Source organism: Rousettus aegyptiacus, unplaced genomic scaffold (assembly GCF_014176215.1).
Source record: "Rousettus aegyptiacus isolate mRouAeg1 unplaced genomic scaffold, mRouAeg1.p scaffold_m13_p_12, whole genome shotgun sequence".
Lineage (NCBI taxonomy): Eukaryota > Metazoa > Chordata > Mammalia > Chiroptera > Pteropodidae > Rousettus > Rousettus aegyptiacus.
This window is the reverse complement of record NW_023416287.1, coordinates 9,359,024-9,385,512: the sequence shown is the minus strand read 5'-3', so window position 1 is coordinate 9,385,512 and position 26,489 is coordinate 9,359,024. Positions and strand designations below refer to the sequence as shown.

General features: G+C 40.1%; 1 protein-coding gene across 8 annotated transcripts in view; it reads left to right on the top strand.

The window, feature by feature from the left end:
• NCOA3 (nuclear receptor coactivator 3) overlaps positions 1 to 25,930 on the top strand; it is a 92,859-nt gene extending 66,929 nt beyond the window's left edge. For 6 of the 8 annotated variants that reach the window (XM_016121170.2, XM_016121177.2, XM_016121181.2 and 3 more), the window contains 19 exons: positions 158 to 258; positions 1,510 to 1,684; positions 2,585 to 2,773; positions 2,943 to 3,044; positions 6,012 to 6,152; positions 6,427 to 6,574; positions 7,290 to 7,681; positions 7,866 to 8,734; positions 9,671 to 9,806; positions 10,815 to 11,009; positions 11,405 to 11,668; positions 11,769 to 11,895; positions 13,168 to 13,339; positions 19,104 to 19,397; positions 20,501 to 20,605; positions 21,877 to 22,147; positions 22,875 to 23,049; positions 23,403 to 23,544; positions 23,839 to 25,930. In XM_016121170.2, coding sequence (XP_015976656.2) covers positions 158 to 258; positions 1,510 to 1,684; positions 2,585 to 2,773; positions 2,943 to 3,044; positions 6,012 to 6,152; positions 6,427 to 6,574; positions 7,290 to 7,681; positions 7,866 to 8,734; positions 9,671 to 9,806; positions 10,815 to 11,009; positions 11,405 to 11,668; positions 11,769 to 11,895; positions 13,168 to 13,339; positions 19,104 to 19,397; positions 20,501 to 20,605; positions 21,877 to 22,147; positions 22,875 to 23,049; positions 23,403 to 23,544; positions 23,839 to 23,850 — 4,010 coding nt within the window. In that variant the 3' untranslated portion in view covers positions 23,851 to 25,930. The remainder of the gene's footprint in view (positions 1 to 157; positions 259 to 1,509; positions 1,685 to 2,584; positions 2,774 to 2,942; positions 3,045 to 6,011; positions 6,153 to 6,426; positions 6,575 to 7,289; positions 7,682 to 7,865; positions 8,735 to 9,670; positions 9,807 to 10,814; positions 11,010 to 11,404; positions 11,669 to 11,768; positions 11,896 to 13,167; positions 13,340 to 19,103; positions 19,398 to 20,500; positions 20,606 to 21,876; positions 22,148 to 22,874; positions 23,050 to 23,402; positions 23,545 to 23,838) is intronic. The other 2 variants (XM_016121182.2, XM_036229308.1) reach the window with 2 other exon arrangements.
• Positions 25,931 to 26,489: the final 559 nt, after the last annotated feature.

The window sequence follows — 26,489 nt, the reverse complement described above, 5'->3', positions numbered from 1 at the left end:
AATACTGTGCCATCCTTTTCTTACTAGGGAATGTTGTGTGTGTACATATGCATGTGTGTGCCCGTCTCTTTGTGTCTGTTCTGGGGACTCTTTGAAGGTGGATATAATCTGTCACTGATATGTGTGCTATTTGTAGTACTGCTTTCTGTCTTTTTAGGAAAAGCTATTTCCAATGATGATGATGTTCAGAAAGCTGATGTATCTTCTACAGGACAGGGAGTTATTGACAAAGACTCCTTGGGACCACTTTTACTTCAGGCAAGTATATAGTTTCAGCTACCAGTGAGCTCTGTTGATTTTTTTTTTTTAAAAAAAAACTGTTGAAACTTTGCTTAGGTAGTGAGAACAAAACCACATCTTTCTTTTTATGAGACAGAACTCAATATTCTGAATATGATGATAATAAAGTGCTTTCAGATTTACCATATACATAAAACTCAGGAGATCCTGTGGGGGAGGGGGACCCTCATAAAAACTTAGTTGCAAACTGAGAAAGCAAACAAAAAACATTTAAAGAAGCCAGAGAGGAAAAGTAACGCACACTTTCATCAAGGTTATATTTGGCCATATCTTAGCTCAGACTTTTTGGGGCGTTTTTGTGTGATCATATGGCATATGATAATTTTTTATTCTTGAGGAATTTTTAAGGCTTAAAAATTGCATTGTTTTGTAAGTAGATGCCTTAAATAGATATGATTAGCCTCGAGCACTGATAGAATGTTTCTCTTACTTGAAGTCTGGGTCTGAAACCGTTCATAAAGTTCATTTGTCAACTCTTTTTGTTTGAACTAATTTGCTCCAACTGCTTTGTAGTTGATCAGTTCAGTTCCTCTGTAAATTCTCATTAAGGAGCAATGTAATTCTTGTAGCTTGACTTGGTATCAAATGGAAAAATGGGAAGTGCAGAGGGTGATTTTCTTATTTTTAAAGTCTTGAAGAGGCAATTCTTCAAAAATTAGGTTAGACAATTCAGATTTTATGTTGACTATTTGTCTTTTTTTCAAATTATTTTTTATAAAATCCTGTGATAGTGGTGGTAATGTTAATAGAAATGGTGGCTGATAGTCATTTGCAGTTATTGTTCAATCAGCAGTAGTTTTTTCGAATTCTCTTAGTACTAAGGTCAGTGTCTTAGTCAGCTAAGGCTGCCATAAACACCACAAACTGCTGACACAGCAGAAATTCATTTCTTAAAATTCTGGAGGCTGCAAGTCCAAGATCAAGTTGTTGGCAGGCTCGGTTTTGTCCTGAGACCTCTCTCCTTGACTGGTAGCTGGCCGCCTTCTCACCGTGTCCTCACATGTCCTTTCTCTGTGCATCCGTGGTGTATCTTTTTATAAGGACACCAGTCATATCGAATTAGAGGCCTTGCCCTTAGGACTTCATTAATTACCTCCTCGAAGCCCTGTCTCCAGTCACTTTGAGGGTTAGGACTTCAACTTATGAATTTTGGTTGGGATATAATATAGTTCAGTCCATAATATCGCATATCAACATATTCCACTTTAGGCATTGGATGGTTTCCTGTTTGTGGTGAATCGTGATGGAAACATTGTATTTGTGTCAGAAAATGTCACACAATACCTGCAATATAAGCAAGAGGACCTGGTTAACACAAGTGTCTACAATATCTTGCATGAAGAAGACAGAAAGGATTTTCTTAAAAACTTACCAAAATCTACAGGTAGGCTTTTAATGTGTATTTTCTAAAAGTTGAAAAAATTTTTTTTCTCGACCATTTCTTAGGAAATTGGGCACACCTTTTTAGGAACCAACTGATTACATATGTGTAGAAAGGTAAATGGTTAATAGCAGAATTTTCAAATATGACCTCTGTGAATTTAGATTATGGTAAACATTTAACGTGGCTAAAATACACAGTGAGACTTCTACTTTAATTGAAGTTATTTCAAAGTTTTGTATATAGTAGTCTCCCCTTATCCACAGGGAATATATTCCAAGACCCCCAGTGTAGATGCCTGAAACCGTGGATCACACCAGACACTAAATATACTATGTTTTATCCTATACACACATATGTATACACATACAGATACATATATACATACATATATGCATACCTTTCTGACTTAAAGAAAGCACTTCATGGCTTCTCTTTGGTATATCTGACTTGCCAACATCACTACTCTTGCTCTTTGGGCCATTATTAAGTAAAATAAGAGTTGTTTGAACACAGGCACTACAGTACAGAGATACTCGATCTGATACCAAGATGGGTAGGAAGTGACTAGCAGGCAGGTGGTGTATCCACACAGATATGCTGGACAAAGGAATGATTCATGTCCTGGGCAGGTGGAGTGGGATGGCATGCAATTTAAAACTTATAAATTGTTTATTTCTGAAATTTTTCAGTTTTTAGTTACCATGGGTAACTAAAACTGTGGAAAATGGGGAACTCTACTGTATTGCCACCTTGAAATGTTGGCATAGACGATACCATGGAAAAGGTGTGTAATGAGAAAATAGAACACGTGTGTAATGAAAAAATGCAGCCTGAATTCTCGATGACGGTCACAGCCTGAATCACAAGCTTTCAAAACTCCTTTCAATTTGTCTTCCAAAGTTAATGGAGTTGCTTGGACAAATGAGACCCAGAGACAGAAAAGCCATACATTTAATTGCCGTATGTTGATGAAAACGCCACATGATGTTCTGGAGGACGTAAGCACTAGTCCCGAAACGCGCCAGAGATATGAGACCATGCAGTGCTTCGCCCTGTCTCAGCCACGCGCGATGATGGAGGAGGGGGAAGGTAGGAGAGGCCACGTGCGCCACGTGCGCCAAGCAGGCGGCAGTCGAACTTGCAGTTTTACAACTCCTGTTCTTACAGTTCTTACTGCATTTCATGTCTTTGCTTGCGTGTCGTACGGACATATTTAAAGGTTATATTTGTTCCTCACCTGGTTAAATTTCTGTCGTAGATCTGCAGTCCTGTATGATCTGTGTCGCACGCCGCATCACTACAGGAGAAAGAGCATTTCCATCGAACCCCGAGAGCTTTATTACTAGACATGATCTTTCAGGTAAAAACCTTGTGTATTGTGTATATACATTTTGTTCATTTTGGAAACTTTTAGAAAAGTTAACTATTTTACAGCCTGCATTATCATTTTAAGTGCCAACACCCACTGTAATGAATGCTTTGTGTGGATTATTTCCTATTTTTCTTACACAAACCAGAGAGAGAGTCACTAAAATCCTTAGCGTTTGAGTTGGGTATATTTGATGCCTAAAATCTCCTAAATAAATTAAAAATAAATATAGAGGTACCTGGCCTTCTATCCAAATATTATTTTTAAATCAGAGGTTAATATTTCTTTTCTCTAACTTCAAACGCACTTTTCATAAAGGAATAAAATTTCAAAGGTATCGGTGATTTTAATGAGAATTATTGGAAGTAATCTTGACATGAGCTTTAATCTTGGATGCCCTTTTTTGGCCACCGGAGTAAAGAATTAAAGCCAGTGTGGTTGATAAAGCTAAGGCACAGTAATGAAATTAAACCCGGAGGGAATATTATCTGTACTCACCTTGTGATCATTCAGAGTCACTCTCGTGATCATCTGACCCTAAATGGCGATGCCAAGGGTTTGTCACATACGCGCCATCGCAGAGATTGAGGAAACAGGGCTTGCAACAGAGAGTTTCTGTTGCTTGTCCAGGATCATGGCTAATAAGAGAATTTGCAGCTAGGTCTGCTTGACGTCAGAGCATGTACTGTTGGCTTTATGTCCATTGTGTGGACCCTCAGTAACTAATTTGGTAAACTGGAGTATGTTTAAATGAACACTTAACTGTAGCTACTATATATATGTGTATGTGTATATTCACACACAGGCTATTTTTCTGGAGGTCGCTTGAGATTAATTTTCACAGATGAAAAAAAAAACCAAAACACAGTTATTTCTATTTTAAATTGTCAATCTATTTACACTGATGAATATTACGTATATTGGAAAATTTTCTATTAACTTCCCTTGAGATAATCAAACTTTGTGAGAAGAATTTTTATGTGTTATATTATCCTTTTAGTGTTTTTTTTTTTTTTTCTGGATCTGTTATGATTTGGCTGTCTACATTTTTCCTTAAATAACAATATATTTTGTTACTAAAAATACTAAATAAAACATGTTTACCTAAGTGGTTTAGCGAGTAGAACTTTTAAAAGTTATCAATATTTTTCCTTAGTTCAGTACAAAAACAATATATATATTTTATAAAGTTAGAAATTACCAGGCCAAAAAAAATAATCACATTGAGTAACATCTGAGAGCCATCGAACTATAGAGTTGGTACATTCCTTTGCTGTCTGGTCCTCATAAGAGGTTTGTTGCACTCCACACAATACTTTTTTTGGCCTCTGGGAAGATTTTTTATCCTCTGTCCCTGATGTGTTTTATTTTACACTTTTTTTTTTTTTTTTTTTGGAGCATCTATTTTGTGTTTGTCATGTGGCTTTCAGAGCTAGGTCCAGGGGAGGTGGTTGAGGACAAATCCTTCTTATTCTTGGCACAGCACGCAAAATGTTTACTCTCTCTGGAATGCATTTTTCTCTTCTCCTTAGTCATTTTTACTCCATTAATAAGGCTTTTGTTTTTTTACTATTAAAGGCCTGAATTGTAAACAGATTCTTAGACTAATGGCTAGTATCTAAGAGCTTATTCTGCACTCGTGCTTTTTTTAGCTTTTCCAGAACTGTCTTTCACCATGAAGCTCTATGAATTTTCCCCATACAAATTTGATTTTCTTCGTTTTTCCACTTTTCTCACAGCTGCGTCATGGAAGGAATAAACAGATTGGCAAATCTTTTCTATATCTTTCTCAATCTGTCTGGAATCAAATTATCGATCACTTTTTAAAAAATCACTTGTATCTCTTGTCATAATTTACATCACATCTGGATTTGCTGAGTATAGGTCATTAGCATCTGAGTATTGCATTTTTTTATTAAACTCTTTGCAGAACAGACAAAAACAAACATTGGTAAGTCTTGGCATCAACATGAGTTTCAATTGTAGTTTGACATTTTTTGACCATGCAGTATATTTTTGTCACAGAGATCCATGTTGTGGTGGTTGACCACACAGTGTTTGCCCTTGGGCATGGTCAACAATTATTTTGAAATTTCTTAAGTGCAGCGTCAACATTTCTGCAGATTGGCACGGCTCACTTCAGTAGCGCAACTCTGGAGGCCATCAGAGGTGGTCTTGGGTCCTTGAGTCCTTGTGGTTAGTGTTGTCCCGCCGTTTCTCATGTTGAACATGGCTGGTGCTCGCCCGTCACACCAGTCTCTTTGAAAAGCTATCGACCACTTTCGTCTCGACTCCCTTTTTGCCACTTTTTGAAGGATGTGTTTTCGCACCTTCCCTGGTGCTGTTCAGAAAGGAAGAGGCCAGACAGTTTTTAAGGACCATCTTCACAAAACTTTCTTTACTTTCATAGCACTTTTGAATTGTACATATTTTGTCTCTTTAGTGTATTTGATGTTAAGCAGAAATGTTAGAAAATTCCAGATTTGAAGACATGAGTATTGGGTTAACCCTTCCAGTTTAGATTTTAAGTGTCCAAAAATGCAGTCACCTCTCAGATGGAAGAATCGTAGCTGCTAGCTGGTAAGGCAGGTATTTTCTCTTGCTTCATAGTTGCAGGGATAGAATATCTTCAGATATGAACAAGTTTATTGGTAGGTGGTATTTTTTTCCTTAAATGAAAATGAACCTGAGGTTATCTGGATGTGTTGCTTTCCGTATGTTCAGAAGATGAAAGGAGTTGTGTGATGCACTCTTCTTGTCTATATAGCAAAACACTTAGTGTAAGTTTGCAGTGGGACCATGCTGTTGATGAAAAGCTCTGGATGTAGCAGAAATTTGCATCAGAGAAGGTGGAGCAAAGATTCAGTGTCTTTATTTTATTTTTCAGTGCTAAGCCATGCCGTAAGCAACAGTAAATACTAGCAGGTTGGATTTAAATCCTTATTTTCTGTTTTATAGGAAAACTTGTCAATATAGATACAAACTCACTGAGATCTTCTATGAGACCTGGTTTTGAAGATATAATCCGAAGGTGTATCCAGAGATTTTTTAGTCTTAATGATGGGCAGTCATGGTCCCAGAAACGTCACTATCAAGAAGGTAAAGAATTTTGAGGTTAATCTTGATATCGTTTGTCATTGTGTTTGGCATGCTATAAAGCAGTAAGTATAAGCATATATAAGAACCATAGTTGTTGTTTTGTGTGTGTGGGTAGGGAAATGATTCTTTCGAGCATTCTTAGTTTAGATTGTTCATTATTTTGGTGCAGGTCCAGTCTTTCACTGGACTTTAAAAATGTTGTGTTTGGCGTACATTTTTCTCTGCGTCTGTTTGTCAGTTGTAGTTAATAGTAATGAGATCTTTTCCCCCACAGCTTATATCCACGGCCATGCAGAAACTCCAGTGTATCGATTCTCTTTGGCTGATGGAACTATAGTGACTGCACAAACCAAAAGCAAACTCTTCCGAAATCCCGTAACAAATGATCGTCATGGCTTTGTCTCAACCCACTTTCTTCAGAGGTAATGATAGATTACTATGTATTCTCATACAAATGCAGCATTCTCAAGATGCATTCTTATTAATGTAAAAGGGAGGAAATGTAACGAGAAAAAGCAAGAAGGATGTTGGATTTGGTGAAATGTGTTTAGATTCCTGGGTATGTTTCTTTAAGGTTATATTTTTATGTGAAAATGTATGTTCATTAAATAATTACTTGCTGGGAGATGAGAAGGCTAGTGGCTGAAAGAGCATATAAAGTCTTGACTAACTGTTACCTTTCATTTCTGATGATACACTACATTGCTTTTAGGGATTGAATTTAAAATTTGAAAGTAGACTTTAAGAATAAAGGGATTGTTGCTGTTGCTAATGGTAAAAGAACAACACGTGACTATTCATCCATTAATTATTTTGAGCAGTTTGCAAGCACCTCCGCATTAGCCCTTAGACAGCCGCTCTAGCAGAGCCCTGTCGAGATTCCACCTAACATAGCTATTCACAGTGCTATGGTGGTGTCGCTGATCTAGCTTTTGTAGCTTATTAAAAAGTATGTTATTAGGTTAATACTTGATAATATCTACATTGGAATTGTCACCAGGCATTGGAATGATGCCTAAGAAGTTATGTTCCTGGGCACTTAACGTCATCCTTTAAAAAAAAAAAAGAAATCAGATTGAGGGCTTTTGTGCATGCCTATAAATTTTTAGTAAAAGTTTGGTGTTTCTTTCTTTGCAGGGAACAGAATGGGTATAGACCAAACCCAAATCCTGTTGGGCAAGGCATTAGACCTCCAGTGGCCGGATGCAACAATTCGGTAGGCGGCATGAACATGTCGCCAAACCAAGGCTTACAGATGCTGGGCAGCAGGACCTACGGCTTGGCCGACCCCAGCACCGCAGGGCAGATGAGCGGAGCTAGGTATGCAGCTTCCAGTAACATAGCTTCGGTGAACTCCGGGCCGGCCGTGCAGTCGCCGTCTTCCTACCAGAACAACAGCTATGGCCTCAGCATGAGTAGCCCGCCCCATGGGAGCCCTGGGCTGGGCTCCAGCCAGCAGAACATCATGATCTCGCCGCGTAATCGCGGGAGTCCCAAGATGGCCTCACATCAGTTTTCTCCTGTTGCAGGTATTTGTGTTGGCGTTTCCTTTTCTTTCTTTCTTTCTTTCTTTTTTTTGGGTAATTCTTTCCATACCACTGTAATTCTTGTGAAGTTAATTCATTTTGTAATAGAAACTCTGAAGGAGTTAAGTGCTGTTTTATCATAGCGTCTGCTAGTCTAATTCTTTTCCTCATTTTTGTCCAAATCCAGGCGTGCACTCTCCCATGGGGTCTTCTGGCAATACCGGGAGCCACAGCTTTTCTAGCAGCTCTCTCAGTGCCCTTCAAGCTATCAGCGAGGGCGTGGGGACGTCTCTGTTATCTACTCTGTCTTCACCAGGCCCCAAATTGGATAACTCTCCCAATATGAATATAACCCAACCAGGTAAAGCGAACAGTCAGGATTCCAAGAGTCCCTTAGGCTTGTATTGTGACCAGAACCCAGTGGAGAGTTCAATGTGTCAGTCAAGTAGCCGGGAACACCTCAGTGACAAAGAAAGTAAGGAGAGCAGTGCCGAAGGTTCGGAGAACCAAAGGGGTCCTCTGGAAAACAAAGGCCACAAAAAATTGCTGCAGTTACTTACCTGCTCTTCTGATGACCGGGGCCATTCCTCCTTGACCAACTCCCCGCTGGATTCAACTTGTAAGGATTCTTCCAATAGCGTCACCAGTCCCTCTGGGGTCTCGTCTTCAACGTCTGGAGGAGTGTCCTCCACCTCCAACATGCATGGGTCACTGCTGCAAGAGAAGCACCGGATTTTGCATAAGTTGCTGCAGAATGGGAATTCACCAGCCGAAGTGGCCAAGATTACAGCAGAAGCAACCGGGAAGGACACCAGTAGTACGACCTCTTGTGTGGAAGGAAGTGTCAAGCAGGAGCAGCTAAGTCCTAAGAAGAAGGAAAATAATGCGCTGCTTAGATACCTGCTGGACAGGGACGATCCTAGTGACACACTCTCTAAAGAACTACAGCCCAAAGTGGAGGGAGCGGACAATAAAATGAGTCAGTGCAGCAGCTCCTCCATTCCTAGCTCGAGTCAAGAGAAAGACGCTAAAATTAAGACGGAAGCAAATGAAGAGGTAATTTGTTTTCTGTATGTTTCAGCTTAGTCGTTGTGTTTCATCAGTGCATTTCTGAGTTAGAAAGACAACGTGTTATGCAAATTTCTATCTTCTGTTTTAGATTTATTTAATGGAAGTTAACTTTGAGCTGTCATTTCTCTCATTCTTTTGGGTATCAGTAGAATATATTATGATGCAATTTAGAAATATCAGATGTATATATTTTAAACTGTGATGATAACTTGTTAGCCAGTTTGAAATTTTTCATGGAGGTGTTTGTTGTTGGAATGAGCAGACTGGTAGAAACTGGCAAAAAAATTTTTGTATTAAACAACAGAATTTTGATTTATATCTAAAATTGTGTTTCATGTACACAATCACATTCTATGTAAGCATTTCCCAAACTCTGAGGAACACTGTCTTGGGAGATGTCAGTTTGTGCCTGAGAAAATTAAAGTCCGGAGAAATCCTGTTATTAGGATGTCTGTTTAACTTTGTTTAAGCTAGCGTTCTCTAAATTTATTGACCCAAAGCCCCTTTTAAAGCATGCCCATGAATATCATGTTGAACATCAGCTCGTTGCTTTTATTATTAATCATACTGGTTTTCAGAAGGTATGTGTAGATGCAGACATCTCTGTCAGCTCATGATCCTCACTAATGTCAGTTAGAAAATACCCTACAGTTTGAGAAATAAACATCTAGTATAAATTTTTTTAAAAAGTCCCTTTGAAAACACTTCCAAACCCAGGTATTTATCTTACTTCACACTGTTCTTTCAAGGAAGAAGGTTAGGGGAGGGGGCTCATAATCCGCCTGCCTTTAAGTTGGGCATTATTTCAGTTAACTGTTGTATTGTGCCTGTTCCCAGTTCATCTGTTTTCTTCCAGTGAGTATGTTCATACCTATGCGACCGGTAGTGTACACAGATTAATTTTCAAAAATTTGTTTTTAGGGAGCTGGAGATCTGGATAATCTAGATGCTATCCTTGGTGATCTGACCAGTTCTGACTTTTATAATAATTCCATATCCACAAATGGTAGTAGTCTGGGAACCAAGCAACAGATGTTTCAAGGAACAAATTCTCTGGGTAAGAAAGAACTAGGTTTGATTCTTGCCACCTTTTAAACTTTTCTGAACACTTGTATGTACTCTTATGCTAAGACAAGGATCCAACCAGCACACTCTGCATTTTAGTTTCTTATACTAATTTATAATATTTGTGTTTTGGACATTTTCCTATTTTTAAAATTTCCCATTGCTCACTGATATGCCAGTAATCATGGCACTTATAGGAAAATGTTCATCTTTGGTTGCTGTGGATGAGTGGTAAGTACTAGGGCATATATTTTTCTTAGGCACAGTGGATTGGATTAAAAAGCAACCAAAACTAGCTCAAAACCTGTCTTTTGGCGTTTATGGAATTTTGTCATTTAGTTATGAGATTTTTCTTCTTTGGTGTTTGTTGGTTCTTACCCAGCCTCTCTTCTCTCTCTTGTAGCCACATGTTTCCTCGTTCATCAGTTTAATAAGGATATATTATAAATTGAAAAGGAATAATTCACAATTATCTGAATAGTTATTTGTTATTCATTTTCAGTGACACTGTTTCCTAAACTGAAAGGGATAGTCAGATCAATGAATTAGATTGGAAAAAGCAAAAAAGAAAAAAGTTAGAAGGAAATTTAAGTTTCATTTCTTGTTCGATTAGAAGACAGCTTATCTGGTTACATTTAATTGTAAAATTTTAAGCAGAGAAGCCCCTTAACTACATATGGAAGAACCTCCAGGAGTTTGAAACGTTGGTAATGTTTTCAGTATTTAGTGAAGCAGAATGAATGACCGTGTCACGCTGCAGATCAGCGCCCAGTACTTCATCCAAACAAGACTCTTGTTTCTACTTTGTTTGGAATGCGAGACTGTGTGTATGTGTGTGCACGTGCGCGCGTGTAGTGTTTATGTTGTAAAGGAAGACAGTGTTTGTTTTAGTAAGAAAGACATTCTTGGGTGGGCATTGGTATTTATGTCTTATACTTGATTATTTATGTATTGAATCATCAGGATATTTATATGTATTGTGCTTCTATGTTTTCGACAGGTTTGAGGAGTCCACCGTCCGTGCAGTCCATCCGTCCCCCATATAACCGAGCAGTGTCTCTAGATAGCCCCGTTTCCGTTGGCTCGAGTCCCCCAGTGAAGAACATGAGTGCTTTCCCCATGTTACCAAAGCAACCCATGTTGGGTGGGAATCCAAGAATGCTGGATAGTCAGGAAAATTATGGTTCGAATATGGGTATGTGATTTCTAATTAGTATTCATGATTAAAGTTTTTCTTTTGGGAAAAGCAAATTTAACATACTTAAAGTCATTTAAATGACTGGGATTAAGTAATAGGCTTTTGTATATAAGTAGCACAGTGTTTTTTTCATGAATATTTCCTTCATTTATTCTGTCTTGGTTGTTTAAACTCTTAAGGAGACTTTTGGTGTAAGACATTTTCTAACCTGTAATGAGTATATAGCAATAGCGGCCCATCAGAAATGTCGTAATAGTTGGCTAGCCTTACTCATAGGATGGCAAAGCACTTTTTTGTCACAGCTAATGTTGTGTATGAAGACTGTACCTATGTGAGATAAGAAGAATTTCATTATAATATGGAAAAGGCCTAATCATTTCTACTTCTTTTAGGTGGACCAAATAGAAACGTGACTGTGACTCAGACTCCGTCCTCAGGAGACTGGGGCTTGCCAAACGCAAAGGCCAGCAGAATGGAGCCTGTGAATCCAAACCCCATGGGGAGACCAGGAGTGGATTATAGTGCTTCTTTACCCAGACCTACAGTGGGTGGCTCGATGCCCACCTTGCCTCTTCGGTCCAATAGCATCCCAGGTGCGAGACCAATGTTACAGCAGCAGCAGCAGCAGCAGCAGCAGCAGCAGATGCTTCAAATGCGTAAGCATCCCTTTTATAAAAAAAAAAAAAATTAGATGTTTTAGGGTAATTTTTGCTACTGGCTTATTTGAACATTTATCTTGTCTTTTTGTACCCCCAGGGCCTGGTGAAATGCCCATGGGAATGGGGGTCAGTCCTTATGGCCAAGCAGCACCATCTAACCAACCAGGTTCCTGGCCAGATGGCATGTTGTCCATGGAACAAGGCCCTCACGGGACTCAAAATAGGTGGGGCTTTATTATGTGACTCTGTAGAAAATGTTAGCATCTGATTATCTCCAGAAGAATCAGAGCACAGGAACAAACCTGAAAGAGAATGAGAAAAACTCTGTTTAATTAGGTACTCAGTTGCCATCTGGGCGTTTCTTGGATAATTGTCTGCAAAAATGAGGCTGAGGCAGCAAGCCGTGGATTTGTGGAAGAGGAATCCATGTTGTTCAGCTCTCAGGACTGTCGAGCTGTATCCGTGGGGTAGTTATCTCTCATAATGCCATAACCCTCCTCCAGGAGGGGGTCAGTCAGCACCAGTTTGACAAGGTGTACAGTAGTCAGAGTTGGTAAGCCCACTTTTATGGAAAGTTAATTTTTAAGGATTGGATACTTCTTCTCTAAAATTATTTGAAACATTTCAGGGATAATAGTGATAGTGAACTATAGCACTCTTATTTTCGTAAAAGAAAGATTGCGGGTTATGTTTGTATCTAATTTTTATTTAGTTTTGTCAGTTACTCATTTGCATGAAAGCCTGTCAATGTCAATTCTTACTTGAATTCTACAGTGAATTAAAGAAGAAACGAATCGACCTATTGAGTAGACAGTGATGTAAACATGAGTTTTAACTTGAGGGCTTCTCTACCCCACACAGAGCAAAGAGTTTTGTCACAGGATTTTTCTGAGGCGAAATTTCTGTGTACCTTTAATATGTTGGAGAACTGTGGCACCTTGCTGTGGGTGTGTGGAGTTTGTATTATACTCGTTTTGTATTGCAATATATACTTGTATTAGAGCTTATAAATACGTGGGCTTTGTGGGTCAGATATAACAAAAAGTTATTTTGCCATGTTCCCAGGCTCATTTCATTTATAGTTCAACATTTCTGTCCTTTTTCCTGTTCTTTTATTCATTTCCCAACTTACAAGTATCATGACTACTTCCACTTCTATTCTTGAACGGTCTTGAAAACTACGTCCTCCACCCCCCATCTCTAATCTCTGCTATCTTCCAAATGCCTAGGGGTCTAAGCAGTTACATTTTGGTGGTGGAATGGGGAGGTGTAAGCTAGATAATGCTGGTCAAAGGTGGTCCGGCAAGTTTAAAATTATGGGCCCTAAATTTAAATTGATGCCCTTTACTCATCTCTGCTGCTCAGTTCGTTTGTTATTTATACTTGTATTTGAGTTATTACTGTATATTAAAAATACTATGCACAGTTACTGTGATTTTTTTTTTTTTTAATATTTTGAAGAGGAAAATTGAAATTGACTGTAAGTTTCTTTTTAGGCCACTTCTTAGGAATTCCCTGGATGATCTCCTTGGGCCGCCTTCTAACCTAGAAGGACAGAACGATGAAAGAGCGTTGTTGGACCAGCTGCACACACTCTTGAGCAACACAGATGCCACAGGCTTGGAAGAAATTGACAGAGCTCTGGGCATCCCTGAACTTGTAAATCAAGTAGGTAGCATTAACGTGGACATAAAAGTGTGTGTGTTTGCACATCCCTGAAGCTACGTACAAGAATGCCTGTTTATCTTTCCTGTTAGTTGTGTTACGTTACTACATTCATGGATGCCAGCGTAAAATTGAGAAAATATGCTTTATAATTGTGATAGTACTTTCAGAAACCTATTATTTTATAAAGATGGCAAAATTTTAGGTAACCACAGAAATCCAGTCAAACTACTGTGCAATCTTTAAAATGTCGCTTTTCGCTTACGTTAGTTAAGAGCCTTCATTTATATGATTACTTCTCTCTGCTACCTAGCCAACCAGTGTTTACTCTGAGGAGGCAAGCTTTTTAAAAAATGTTCAGCTAAACCCATTTATAATGGTAAATCTGTGAACATCCCAACATTATCCCATGTTCCCAGTTACCTATGCAGCCGTATGAAGATGTTTCATTCCCAAATCTGTAGTTTTGGAAACATACATTTTCTAGTGGCTGTTTTCATTTAAAAGATATGGGGTGTGGGGCTTCTGGTTAGGTCTGTGCATTCAGTAATCGGGGTGGGGGGGTGGGGGTGGGGGACATCCTCAAGGAGCTCTCAGTCTTCGTTGGGAGGCATGTATACAGGAAGAGTTATACCTCAGTGTGGCAAACACTGTCACAGAACTTCCTAAAGGAGGGGTGGGAAATACAGACAGCGGTGATGTGCCCCTCCAGGGGTACCAGCCACCTGCAACCCTGGCACCGAGGAGCAGAGTCCAGCCTGGCTGAGGGTGGACGTGTGGGTTACACAGAGATCAAGGAGCTCGAATAGCCCTGTAAATTTCTATTTAAGCAGGAAACAACTTTCTTTGTTCTGATGATAAAATAGTTAATGGTAATTATATAAAAATGTAACAATCACAAAAATTTCATATTAAGAAAAAGTTAAAAATCTGTAATCCGGGCACAAAGAATCATTAGTAACTTTTCATTTTATGTTGTAAAGAAATGGGAGCAGACTTTTAAACCAGTTTTGTAACCTATTTTACTTTTGGAAATCATTGTCAGTCATCTTTTTCTGTTTAATATATTCATCTTTAATTTTAATGGCCAAATAGAATCTATTACTGAGCACTGTTTAACCAGTTCTCTACTGATGAAAACAATTCTCCGAATTACATCTTGTTTTTATTACTTAGTCTATTTCCTTAGATACAATCCAAGAGAAAGGTTGACGGGGTTGGGGTGCATATTTCAGAGGTTTTTCTACATATGTGCAGGTGGTTTCCCACAGCGGTTACGGTTTGAGGTCCTCAGCCTCACCAGCACTTCGGCACCACAGCCCATGGAGATGAGCGCGCACCCGCAGGGTGCATGCGCAAGTCACGGAGCAAATACCAAGCACGATTATTTTTTAAAATCTTTGCCAATCCGATGGGCAGCAAAGATTCTTGTTTTAAAGTATATTTCTTTGATTTGCAAGAGTGAACGTATTTTATGTGTTTTGGCCATTTAGATGTGTTTTTAATAGTTTTTTGATGGGGTTTTTATTTTGTAGATCTGCAGTAGTACTTTATGTGTAGCTACTGATTTACTTGTTGATTTCTTCATTTAACAAATATTTGTCTTCTCTTTGCCAGTCTTTATTATTTGAGGTTGGGGAGAAATAGTGAACAAATTGGTTCCTGTTCCCAACGCTCACATGCCTCAGGCAAGGCAGGCATCAGGCAGGCAGCCACGCAGTCAGAAGTAGACGAAGGGCAGGCAAAGAGGCATGTGATCCTCTTGAGGCTGTATCATAAAGGGACCTTTTCTTAAGATGGGGTGTGGGATGTCAAATCTTTTCTGTAAAAAGTCATGCTAGCCCAAAGGTCCTTAGGCAGGAAAGAGCTTGGGTGTTCTAGAAAGTTACTAAAAGTCAGCTAGAGCAGAGAGATTGGTGTAAGATTGGAGAGATAAATGGAAGCTGGGTTCCGCAAAGCCAACTTTAGGAGTTTGGAATTTTCCTACTGTATTAGGAAGCCATGGAAGACTTTAAGCAGGGTGGAGATGAGTCCTTCTTTTCTTTTTTGCTTTAATTATTTTTAGCAAAGTAATTTTTGTAACAAAAATAAAATGATACAAAATATACTTATTGAAGAACCTAGGTCATTTGCCCTACTCAGAGGCAGTGAAACCCAACTGTTGATTTTAGTACTATTTCTAAGTAATATGCTTATGCAGCTGTTTCTTTATCAACTTTAGTCTGTGTCTGTTGATTTCCTGATATGATTGTTGATTGTGCATTCATAATCCCTTTCCTGAGCACCTTGGGGTCAGATGTACTTTGGAATTCAGGAATTTTTGGATTTTAGAAAGATAAAATGGTGCATGTTTACCACACATTACATGGTGATCCCTGGTAGAGTCTTGAGCAAAACTTAGTTTTAGGCAGTAGCTTACGATCAAACACATTACTATTAGCAGAATACATAGGCACACCAACTGGGATATGTAGAGATTATGTATTGTTTCATATAAATTCAGGTCAGGCTTTGTTGTTAAATGCATTTGGTGTTAATGAAAAATTGTTAATTTTTTAAAGTTTTTTTTTTAATTTTTGGTATTTCAGATAAAAAATTGTAGATTGGTGTTTATTATTCCCCTGTCCTCCAGTGTACACACACTCACACCCTTAGCCGCTACACACACATGGGCACGTGCTCTCTTGGTACCCCCAAGATAATTGTGTCTTTCATTGTTAAGTAGGTAGTCAATATTTACATTATTTTGGCTCATAACTGAGTGAGGTATAATTTGTACAGGGTTTTGTTTTCGGTTGTTTTGTTTTGAAGCAATTGCCTTCTTTTTATTTGCTTTGTTTTCTACACACTGCTAATGCTCCCTGGATAGTCCAACAGAAGTATAAAATTTCTCTTATTTTTTTCTTCGCATTCAGATACCTCAATTCCTTTTCTTTCTCCTGTCGTCCTCTGTCCCTCAGTTTTACTGACCTTGAGAGGCAGGTCTAGATATTGATAATTATCACTATTATGTTGGGTTTCCAGTTTCCTGACTCCCAGGTCATTTTCTTTCTTGATTTACTACTTTGTTTTTCTGAAACACACTTTCTATTAACTTCTCCATTCCTGCTGCCTGAGATACAATGCTTTGGGTCCTTGTGTGTCTGAAAATATCTTTATCCTACCCCACTGCACGTCTGGCTGTGTATTAAATTCTAGATTGAAAATCATTTTCTCTTAGGATATTTAAAGAACTATTCCATGGCCTCCTGGCACCCATTGTCGCCATCAAGCCACATTGTGGTCTGATTCCGTGTGTGCGTGTGTGCGTGTGCATGCGCGCGCCTGTCTTGTTTATTCTCTTTAGAATTATTCAGGAACCATTTCTCTCGCGATGGGTCTTATTTTATTCATTCTGCTGTGTATTAGATGCACAGATATTCTCTTTGGCTTGGGGGAATTTTCTTGTACATGTCTATAATTTATCTCTTCTGGTTTTTTTTGATCTTTCTCGGGTATCTATTGACATCTGTTGATTCTGTTTTTTATCTTTTTTTTTTTAAGTTACTTTTTATTCATTTGAGTCACTTCAGTGTTGGAAGCTTTCAGCATCAAATATCCAGTGATCCTGGACTATCTTTTCATTTTTAAGAATGACATATTAAAAAGCAGGATTAGTCTTCTTCACGAAAATGTAAAGGGGCAGGTACTGGTCTTTTTATTTCAGGGCTCCCCAAATTGCAACATGTAGAGTTGCTGGGCCCCTGTCCTCCACTCCCACCATAAATTTTTCTAGAAGAGGTCCTTCATTTCACTTTTAGAAATTTTTTTATTGTGCACTTGCATCATGGAAGCTGGGCTGGAGAAGTGAGTTGATGAGTCCTATATTGTTAAGATATAAAATTATGAAATATAAAACATTACTAGAAATTATATAAGAATTTTTGTTTTCAGCCTCTGCCCTATTCCTGGCCTCTGCTTGGTGTCCCGGAGCTCACGCACTTAGGAGAGTAGGTAGAACGCACAACCACGCGGCTGTGTGGAGTTGGGGACCAGGCAGAGTTCGAGGTCAGGGAGGTAGTTGCCCCCCTGCTCTGTATTGAGATACCTGACTACCTTCCCCCGCAGTGAGCGCTCCGTCCGATCCCCGGCTGTCACGGCGGAGTCCCTCATCGATCCCTGGGAGACATTTGCTCAGTTCTCATGTGTGTTTTCCTTTTCACTTGGGTCTCAGTTTCTCTGCTCTGGCGAGTCAATCCTTCCTTTACTTTCTGTCTTCCAGATACCTATTGAAATGTTTGATCTCGTTGCCTTTCTTAGTCTCATTGTTTTGTGGATCAATATGACCTTTTTCATTATTTGCTGTCATTTTAGTAGAGTTAGCAAGAGAAAGGAGGTAAACATGCACGATCAATCTGCCATGTTTATAGTATTTTTTTACTTTATAAATTTTCATTATAAAAAGATATCTCGGATTGCTGTTGGAGAATGGAATTGGTAAGGTGGGACAAAGTAGGTGCACAGATGCCAGTTACCATAAGAGTCCAGGAGGTGTCGTGGAAAGGGTCATGGCAACGGAATGGAAAGAAGGGAAGGATACACCATATGCCATGGAGGCCAGACCGACAGGACTCGGTGCACCATGGGTGCGCGTGTGCATGCACACGCTGGGACAGGGAGAGTGTGAGGAGTCGAGACTGCTGGCCGTTAGTTCTGGGTGAATGCTGTTGCCCTGTATTGTGATATAGGAAAGATCGGAGGAGAGTCGGGCTTTCGGGGATCACAAGTTCTGTTTTCTACACATTTAGCTTGAGATTCCTGAGACATCTAGGTAGAGATGTAAAGTGGGCATTTGCATAAGCAAAATTAGAGTTCAGAGACATTTTAGATGGAGATGAAAAATTTGTTGAGAACATCCAAGTAGAAAATGTAGTGAGAGAAAAGAAGAGGGCCCAGGAGAACATTCCTCCAAGGAGAGGCCAGAGACGTGTCCCAGTGCAACGGGGTGCAGTGTCTCCACGGCACACTTGGCATTCTGTGCCTGTGGATGGGAAGGTAAAGGTGACTGTAGTACCTGATAGGTTCTTCTTGTCTTAGCATGGCAGGCTGTTTCCTCCTGCAGAATATTTATTTTTATTTTTTCCTGTCACTTGCTGGACATCATTTTGTATACATCCTAAGCATGTAGAGAAGTGATGCACTTAATAAATACTTGTTGAATGAGTGTCCCTGTTTCCCTACCCTCCGTACAGATAGTAGTACATGATCACCTTTAGGTGAATACACTTCAGGGGACGTGAGCTTTTGTTGATTTACCTCTCTCTACCAAAATCATTTCTTGTAAATTTCCAAAAAAAAAAAACAAAACAAAACAAAAACAAAAAAAACAAAAAATTCTTCTACAAATTACATGAGAACTCATTGAGCATAGCAATTTTATGATTTATTTTATACTTAGCACTTGAGGTCCATGTTGCTACAGAAATCTGGTCTGGAACAAATAGCATTTCTCCAGGTACTTAATGCATGATAGATACTTGGCTCAGAAAAACATTTGGATGTCTCTGTGTGAGACCGTGTGCTGTGGGCACTAGGACACAGCCGTGAAAAGATGGAGCATGGTCTGTGTTCTCACGGGGCTTTGGGCAGTAAACCTGATGTTTCGGGATTCTGCAACATCATTGTTCACATATATTAACTTTATTTTTCATCTTCTTTAGAGCATTTGATGATTTCAGTTGCTTTCCCAGATGTACCTAACTGTTCATTTATGTGTTTGATGTTTAAGGGACAAGCTTTGGAGCCCAAACAGGATGTTTTCCAAGGACAAGAAGCAGCAGTAATGATGGACCAGAAGGCAGCATTATATGGGCAGACATACCCCGCACAAGGGCCTCCTATGCAAGGAGGCTTTAATCTTCAGGGACAATCACCATCTTTTAACTCTATGATGAACCAGATGAACCAGCAAGGCAGTTTTCCTCTCCAGGGAATGCATCCTCGGGCCAGCATCATGAGACCACGTACAAACACCCCCAAGCAACTTAGAATGCAGCTTCAGCAGAGGCTGCAAGGCCAGCAGGTACCCACCCATCCACGTGCTCTGTCTTGGCCAGAAGCACTTTATCTTTGGCCTCCTCCTCTTCGTTTTCAGACTGTCTTCTTCAAAGCTCTTGCCACGGCTCTCCATACTTTGACAACTAAAGAAATCCATCTTGTTTTCACTTCTGTGTAACATTTCATTTGTATGGATAGTTTCCTGTTAGCGGGTAGTGTGCTTGAATTGAATACCTTTCTATAAGAATATTGCGTTGTACAGATTAAAAAGTGAAAAATGTCCAAGAGGATTGCTCTTGGGGGAGAAAAGTGTTTCTTGATGACTACGTAGTCTGAGAAGCAGAGACTTTCTATTTTAAAAGAAGTCCTTAGTAGTAATAACCAAATATTTAAACCTTATTGATTTCAGCATTCTTTTTATGGAACCTCTCCTTTCTAGATGTTTTAGAAAACTTGAGCTCTTTTAATATGCCAAGATGAGACATTTTTTCATTGTGTCCTTAATGCCCCCAACATCTTTTAAGACCTAATTGTTTGCATCTTGGGTGTGCTTTCATTAAACGTGGCACAGCTGGACCATATAAGCAGATGAATGAGTGAGTTTAGAATCCAGTGAGCCAGAGATGCTGCTAGTGTATGAATATATCTAAAAATCAGTTCAGGTCCGCAAGAAAGCTGTGTTAATGTGTTCATGGTATCATTTTACTTTTTGCCATTTCCTCCCAATACAATTTACCTAGGAAGAGGTAACAGAAGAGGTAGCTTGTTCAGTGTTATTTTGATCAGGTTAAAACTATTTCCCTAATGGCCTAAATAATCCCAGAGAAAATCTGATTTTACATATCCTTTGAATTCCTGTTGAAGATATTCTTTAAGCTGCAGAATGGCACTTTTACTCCTGATGCCAAACAGTAAAGCTTCATATGTAAAGCTTGCTAGTCAAGAGCTTTTCAGCACGAACCTTTTCGAAGTGTGAAAGAGTGCCAGTTCAGCTTAGATTCGACTTACCCAGATTACTGGGTTTGGAGATACCTTCACGACCTCACTGGGTGGTACGGAGGGTTGGAAGGCTGTTTCGGGCTCATTAACATGTTTTGTTTGCATTCTGACCAACTTGTCTCTCCCCAGTTTTTGAATCAGAGCCGGCAGGCACTTGAAATGAAAATGGAAAGCCCCACTGCGGGTGGAGCTGCAGTGATGAGGCCCATCATGCAGCCCCAGGTGAACTCCCAGGTGAGGACAGCAAGTTTCTGCATGGTCATGTTTACTGTCCTGTGCCCAGCACAGGGTCCGGCCCGTGGTTGGCTCTCCGTAAATGTTTGTTAAACAAATAATTCCAAGTTCCTTGTGTAAGAAATCATTCTGTGGTCCCATCACACTTTTCCTCTTTCATTCTTCTTACTGGTGACTAGCCCGAATCAGAGGAGAGGTTCTTTTATTCAACACCACTAATTCATGTTTTCAAAATTAAGTCCCTTTGCGATCAGTTGTTGTACTGTGACAATAGCTATCCCTTACTCTTTAAGGTAATAAATTTGTAAACTTTGCTCTCTTCCTGGATTATGAAACCACATGCTTATTGGGTAAAATTTGAAATTATTAATATTATAATGAAGAAAATAAAACATAATCTTATTCTCAATAATAACCTCTTGGATGACCTCGTTCCCATAGTGGGAGAGATTGAAGTTCTCTCTACCTTCAGTCCGAGGTGGAGACTGTATTAAGATATTTTCTTAACATACACAATGGAAATGATAATGTGGAAAGTCCTCTCCTGTAGTCTAAAATATTGTTCATAATTGTTGAAAACAGTGATGCCCAACTTTCATGGTCTTAGGCCCACTTGGAAGTACTAATAGCTATACTTTCTTGATAATCAGACATTCTGTATAAGCTAAGCTAGGATGCCTTCCGAAAAGTTAAAAGTTTGCTTTTTGGAGATGCTCTCCCAGCTGGCAGAGCACGAGTCAGCTTCCTTGGTCAGTATTTTGATCATGTCACCTCCTTAACCTCCAGACCTTCTGGGGTGGATTCTTTCTTTCTGAGTATAATTCCGTTCTTGTATTTATTTTTTTGTTTGTTTTGTTTGCTCCTCTTCTTGTTTCACCCCTCCCCCCGAAAAAAACTTCCCCTTCTTCATCTTGTAGTTTGATTTCATAGTTTCTGAAAAGTTTGTCCTGAAATTCTACCCCTAAATGTTCTGTCACTTTGAGGAGTGTTTTCTAACTATTTAAAGCTTGATAGCGGTCTGCTCTAATCTCCTAGCCCCAAGTAATTTCTAGGTCCCTATTCCGAAATCTCTGCCCCTCTACTCTCGCCAGTAGCCAGAAAGCCTTTACCATAATGAGAATCGTACATTTTTTCTTTTTTTCTGTAATTACCAAGAAGGGCATTGGGTGTTTTTTCTTTCTGATACCTAATGTGTTATGGGTCCTGTATGCATGACGTTGGCTGGTTCTTGCTATACGTGTGTAATTGCATTCCTTTTTGGGCATGAGCAGGGTTTTCTTAATGCCCAGATGGTCGCCCAGCGCAGCCGAGAGCTGCTAAGTCATCACTTCCGACAGCAGAGGATGGCGATGATGATGCAGCAGCAACAGCAGCAGCAGCAGCAGCAGCAGCAGCAGCAGCAGCAGCAGCAACAACCACCACAAACCCAGGCCTTCAGCCCACCCCCCAATGTGACGGCTTCCCCTAGCATGGACGGGGTTCTCGCAGGGCCTGCGATGCCACAAGCTCCACCCCAGCAGTTTCCATATCCACCAAATTACGGTAAATTTAACCGTGCAAAGGTCTGCCTCAAAGAAATATTACTAAGGACCTAAGATTTACTAGATCTGCTGCAGATTAAAAAACATATACTGTTCACTCATATTTCACAAGAAAAAAAAATGAAATTAACAAAAATGTCAACTTCAGTGCATAGGTAATTGTCATTGAGGTAGATGGTCTATCATAGTTGTTTTTTTTTTTTTTTAGGTCTTGTTTTTTCAGCTCCCCACATCTTAATTTGGACAAAAGACTCCCAGTGGGGCTCCCCACCCCCCAAGTCACTGAGAGGAATGTATTGTGTGGGCTTTTGAGTTCCTTTTCTTGGTGACTGAGACATATATTAAGATAATGCCTATACCTCTCTGGGGTACAGGTATCTGTTGGGGGGGTTACATTATAGGCTGCATCTCTGCCAGCGGGGGACGGTGATTCTGTCCTTTAAAGAGGGTTGGAGAGATGTGAGTAGCAGGATACGGAGTCCCTGCTGTACAGAAAGCTCATCGAAGTAGCTACTGTTCAAGTGATCTAGACAGGACTTTTCTGTAGTAAGCCTGTCACTCTAGTTGGCATCTTGGTGGGAGGCAAGAACGACCGGCAGGCAGCATCCTGTAGCACTCTGTATCTTAGACTTCTCATCTTCCCCTGCTTTTCAAAAAGAAGGTAAAACTACTACAGAAAGCTGATATGCTAAGGGCATTACAATTTCTCTTTTCCTTTCTTTTTAAAGGGATGGGACAACAACCAGATCCAGCCTTTGTTCGAGTGTCCAGTCCTTCTAATGCCATGATGGCATCAAGAATGGGGCCCTCCCAGAATCCCATGATGCAGCACCCACAGCCTGCACCTATGTATCAGTCCTCGGAAATGAAGGGCTGGCCCTCAGGGAACCTGGCCAGGAACAGGTGAAGAACAGGGATTTTAAAAGTTATTCACATTCTAGTGCCAAAAGTTTTAGGAAATTAATCTCTGCATTTTTCGCTCAAGCCCATTTGTATGGAGAGATGAAAAGGCCTGGGTTCATATTTGAAAATGTGTTATTTGGCTCATCCGTTTTGAGAACCCTCCCTCCAGCACACGTATCCGTTGGGGGTGTTGAGTATGGACGGTGGTGAACAGTGGAAGGCGGGCCATCAGGGAGTTTGCCCTCTCAGGTTCTCCGCTTAAGTAAAGTGACTTTTGGCAAAATCGTGGTAGTCTCTGTGTGCATGTCCTGTGCTCCCAAAGTGACCTGGGTGATCTCACATTTCCTTCACAGCTCCTTTTCCCAGCAGCAGTTCGCCCACCAGGGGAATCCTGCAGCGTACAGTATGGTGCACATGAATGGCAGCAGTGGTCCCATGGGCCAGATGAACATGAACTCCATGCCCATGTCCGGCATGCCCATGGGCCCCGATCAGGTACGGGCGTCTCTCCCTTCTTCGAAAATGTTTTTCTTGTTCTATGGAGAGAACCAAAGCCTCAACTGTCATCTAAAGGTCCTAGGTAGATTTTTAATGTGGATGTAAAATTAAAAAATAGAGTCATTGAAAAACTTATGGTTTGAAGGCTCTGGGCCATTCGGTACTTTTGGTAGAGATCTAAGGAATCTGAATCAGTCAGCCAGCCATGTTGCAAGCCATCAGTATAGACTTGTGGATTCTTTTTGCTCGTACGAAGCATGTTTAACTCATGTTTCTTCTGGTTGCTAACAGAAATACTGCTGACATCTCTACACCAGGACCTCCAAGGAAATCACTGTTCAAATGACACTTCACTCGGATTATCGGGAGTAAAGAATCGGTGTTGTAGGCACCCAGCTCTGAAGGAAGGACCAGCCTTGATCTCCATCAAGGGTATTCCAAGCGATGTCATTTGAGTAGGACTGGATTTTAAGCTGATAGCCACCTTTTCCCCCCTCCTCCTGTTTATCACGGTGTTCAAAACAAATATTTTTGGCATTCTGCCTCTTAGGGATGTGATTCTGGAGGTAATGGAGTGTGACTGATCTCAAAACTCTCCTGTGTCCTGTCTTTCTGCCTGGCTATTCTGTCTTTCAGATAAGTGTAGGTGGGCCAGAGCGCATAGGAGAAATCGCGAGATTAGGACGCCTGGTTTCTCCAGTCGCAGTAGTGGAGGACGAGCACAGCCCCAGCGTTCATTCGTCCGCGTTTCCACCGGGGGTTCTGTGCCGTGGGCCTGGCGTTTCTGAGTTCTCATCCTCTCATGACAGTGAAGTCGCTCCCACGCTGTCCTTGATTGTCCCAGGCTTCAGCTAGGGTTTTCATTTGCCCCCAGCTTTCTGTCATACTTCGCCTCCAGGAATTATCCTTGCTGTCAAATGGCCTTGCAGAAGGGAATGTGAGTTGACAGTATTTCATTGCAGCAGTAGCAATTTTTCGTATGCTAACGTGCAGCCGAGTGCACTTTATTTAAAAAGTAATGGATAAATGCAATATTCTAGAGGTCTTGAGGAATGGCAAACCACATTCCTGGTTTTTGTCTAATCTGTTGGACAAGAACTGATTTTTTTGTTGTTGTTGAAAGTACTGGTGTCACCCTTTGCCTATATGGTAGAGCAATAATGCTTTTTGAGAATAAATTGCAGAAAACCCAAGGCCAGGTACTGCATTCTGAATCAGAATTTCGCAGTGTTTCTGTGAATAGATTTTCTTTTGTAAATAAAACCTTTAAGATATTATATTATGTAAAATATGTACATACCTTTTTTTGTAGGTCACAGCAACTCATTTTTACAGAGTTCGTGAAGCTAAATATTTAACATTGTTGATTTCAGTAAGCTCAGAGTGGTGAGGTTACAAGCAGAAGAGACAGCCCCTGAATTTTGTGGCCTGGCGGAGGGGACCACAGTGCAAAGTTCCTCCTTCCCTCCAGCCTTAGACGCCTCGCTCTTTTCAGTCTCACAGTCTAAAAGCTTTTTAAAGAGATCATTTGTTTAGATGTAAGCATTTAATTTTTTCAAAATTCTTCTACCGGAACTAAGCACTTTGCTGATTATGGGGGAAAGAATAGACATGGGGAATAAACTTTTACAAAAAGCTATCAAGAATTTAAAAAGATCAAGCAATTTGATTTTAAAAAACCTTAGATTTTAAGCAGTTCATAAATTAATAGCAATTTCATGTTTTTATTTTTTTAATCGACTATGTCATCTTTTAGTCCATTTGAGGATCGAGCTGAGGTTTTGGTTGTGGGACCTGAATCCCACATGGGGCTCTCGGGAGCAGCGTCTTTGGTGTGTGTGGTTCCTGGCGTCTGCTCAGCTGTCTCGTCACGCCGCTAACGTGATGTTTCCCTGAGATCAGGGACGGTGTTACGATTGTTTCTTAAGGACTCAGTCTCCAGAACAGTCAGGCGTGCGTGATTCAGAGTTGCAGTCTGAGCGTCTTTTCACTCCTCCCTCGCCACCCCCTGCCCTGTTCTGCCCTTGCCGTTCCCCGACACCTGCTCCTAACGGGAAAAGGCGCAAAAAAAAATCAAGGTCAGTCCCCTGTATCTGGTTTATTAGGTTCAAACAATTGAACGACATTGGTCTTTTGGAATATCTTTCAAATGTCTCTGCTAGCCTTGGTGTCATTTCCTAGCAATAACTGAGAGCCAGTTAATCTTTTTAACACACATTTAATCTTTTTAGGTGTCTCTGAAGGTAAGATCATTTAATTTCTTTGACTTGCTTATGAATAAGTGAAACCTGTATTTCTGGAACTGCCACTAGAGTGAATTTGAGTCTGACACTCCCTCTAGCCCCCATGCCCAGGTAAAAATAAATGATTGTAAATCCATTAACTTCCATCGTAGTGGCCCCTACGTTTCCGATAACACATCCTCCTGTCTGGAGAAGGGTGTAGCTAAGTCTGTCTTTTTAGACACAGTTGTCTTAGGTGTATCTGAACCTTTCTTGTTTTAAGTCATGTGTGCGTGGGGAGAAATAGAATGGTGCTCTTACCTTTCTTTAAAAAAAAAAAAAGTTGATTCTTTTCCTTAGTCTTGACTCCAGGCTAACTGGAAGGCAGCACCTCCTTTTTATATGAAAAAAGTGTTTATTATAAGTTTTTATATTTTTTACTTGTTCATTTTCTTGGTGCCAACTTAAGATTTTGATTTTCTTTTAATAGATGCAGTCTTTGAAATAATTTGTTGTTTTTAACCTTTATTGCCCTTTTTTGGATAATTCTCTTTGTATTCCTGCTGCCTACCTCTCCTCAATCCCCCCCACCCTCCACACTTTTTTAAACCTTGGTATCTGTTAGGTGAACATTTTAAGTAATCTTTTCATCTGCTTTTAGAATGTGAGGTATTTCCAGTACACCTACTTTTTTGCTGAATCCAAAGATATATAAATATA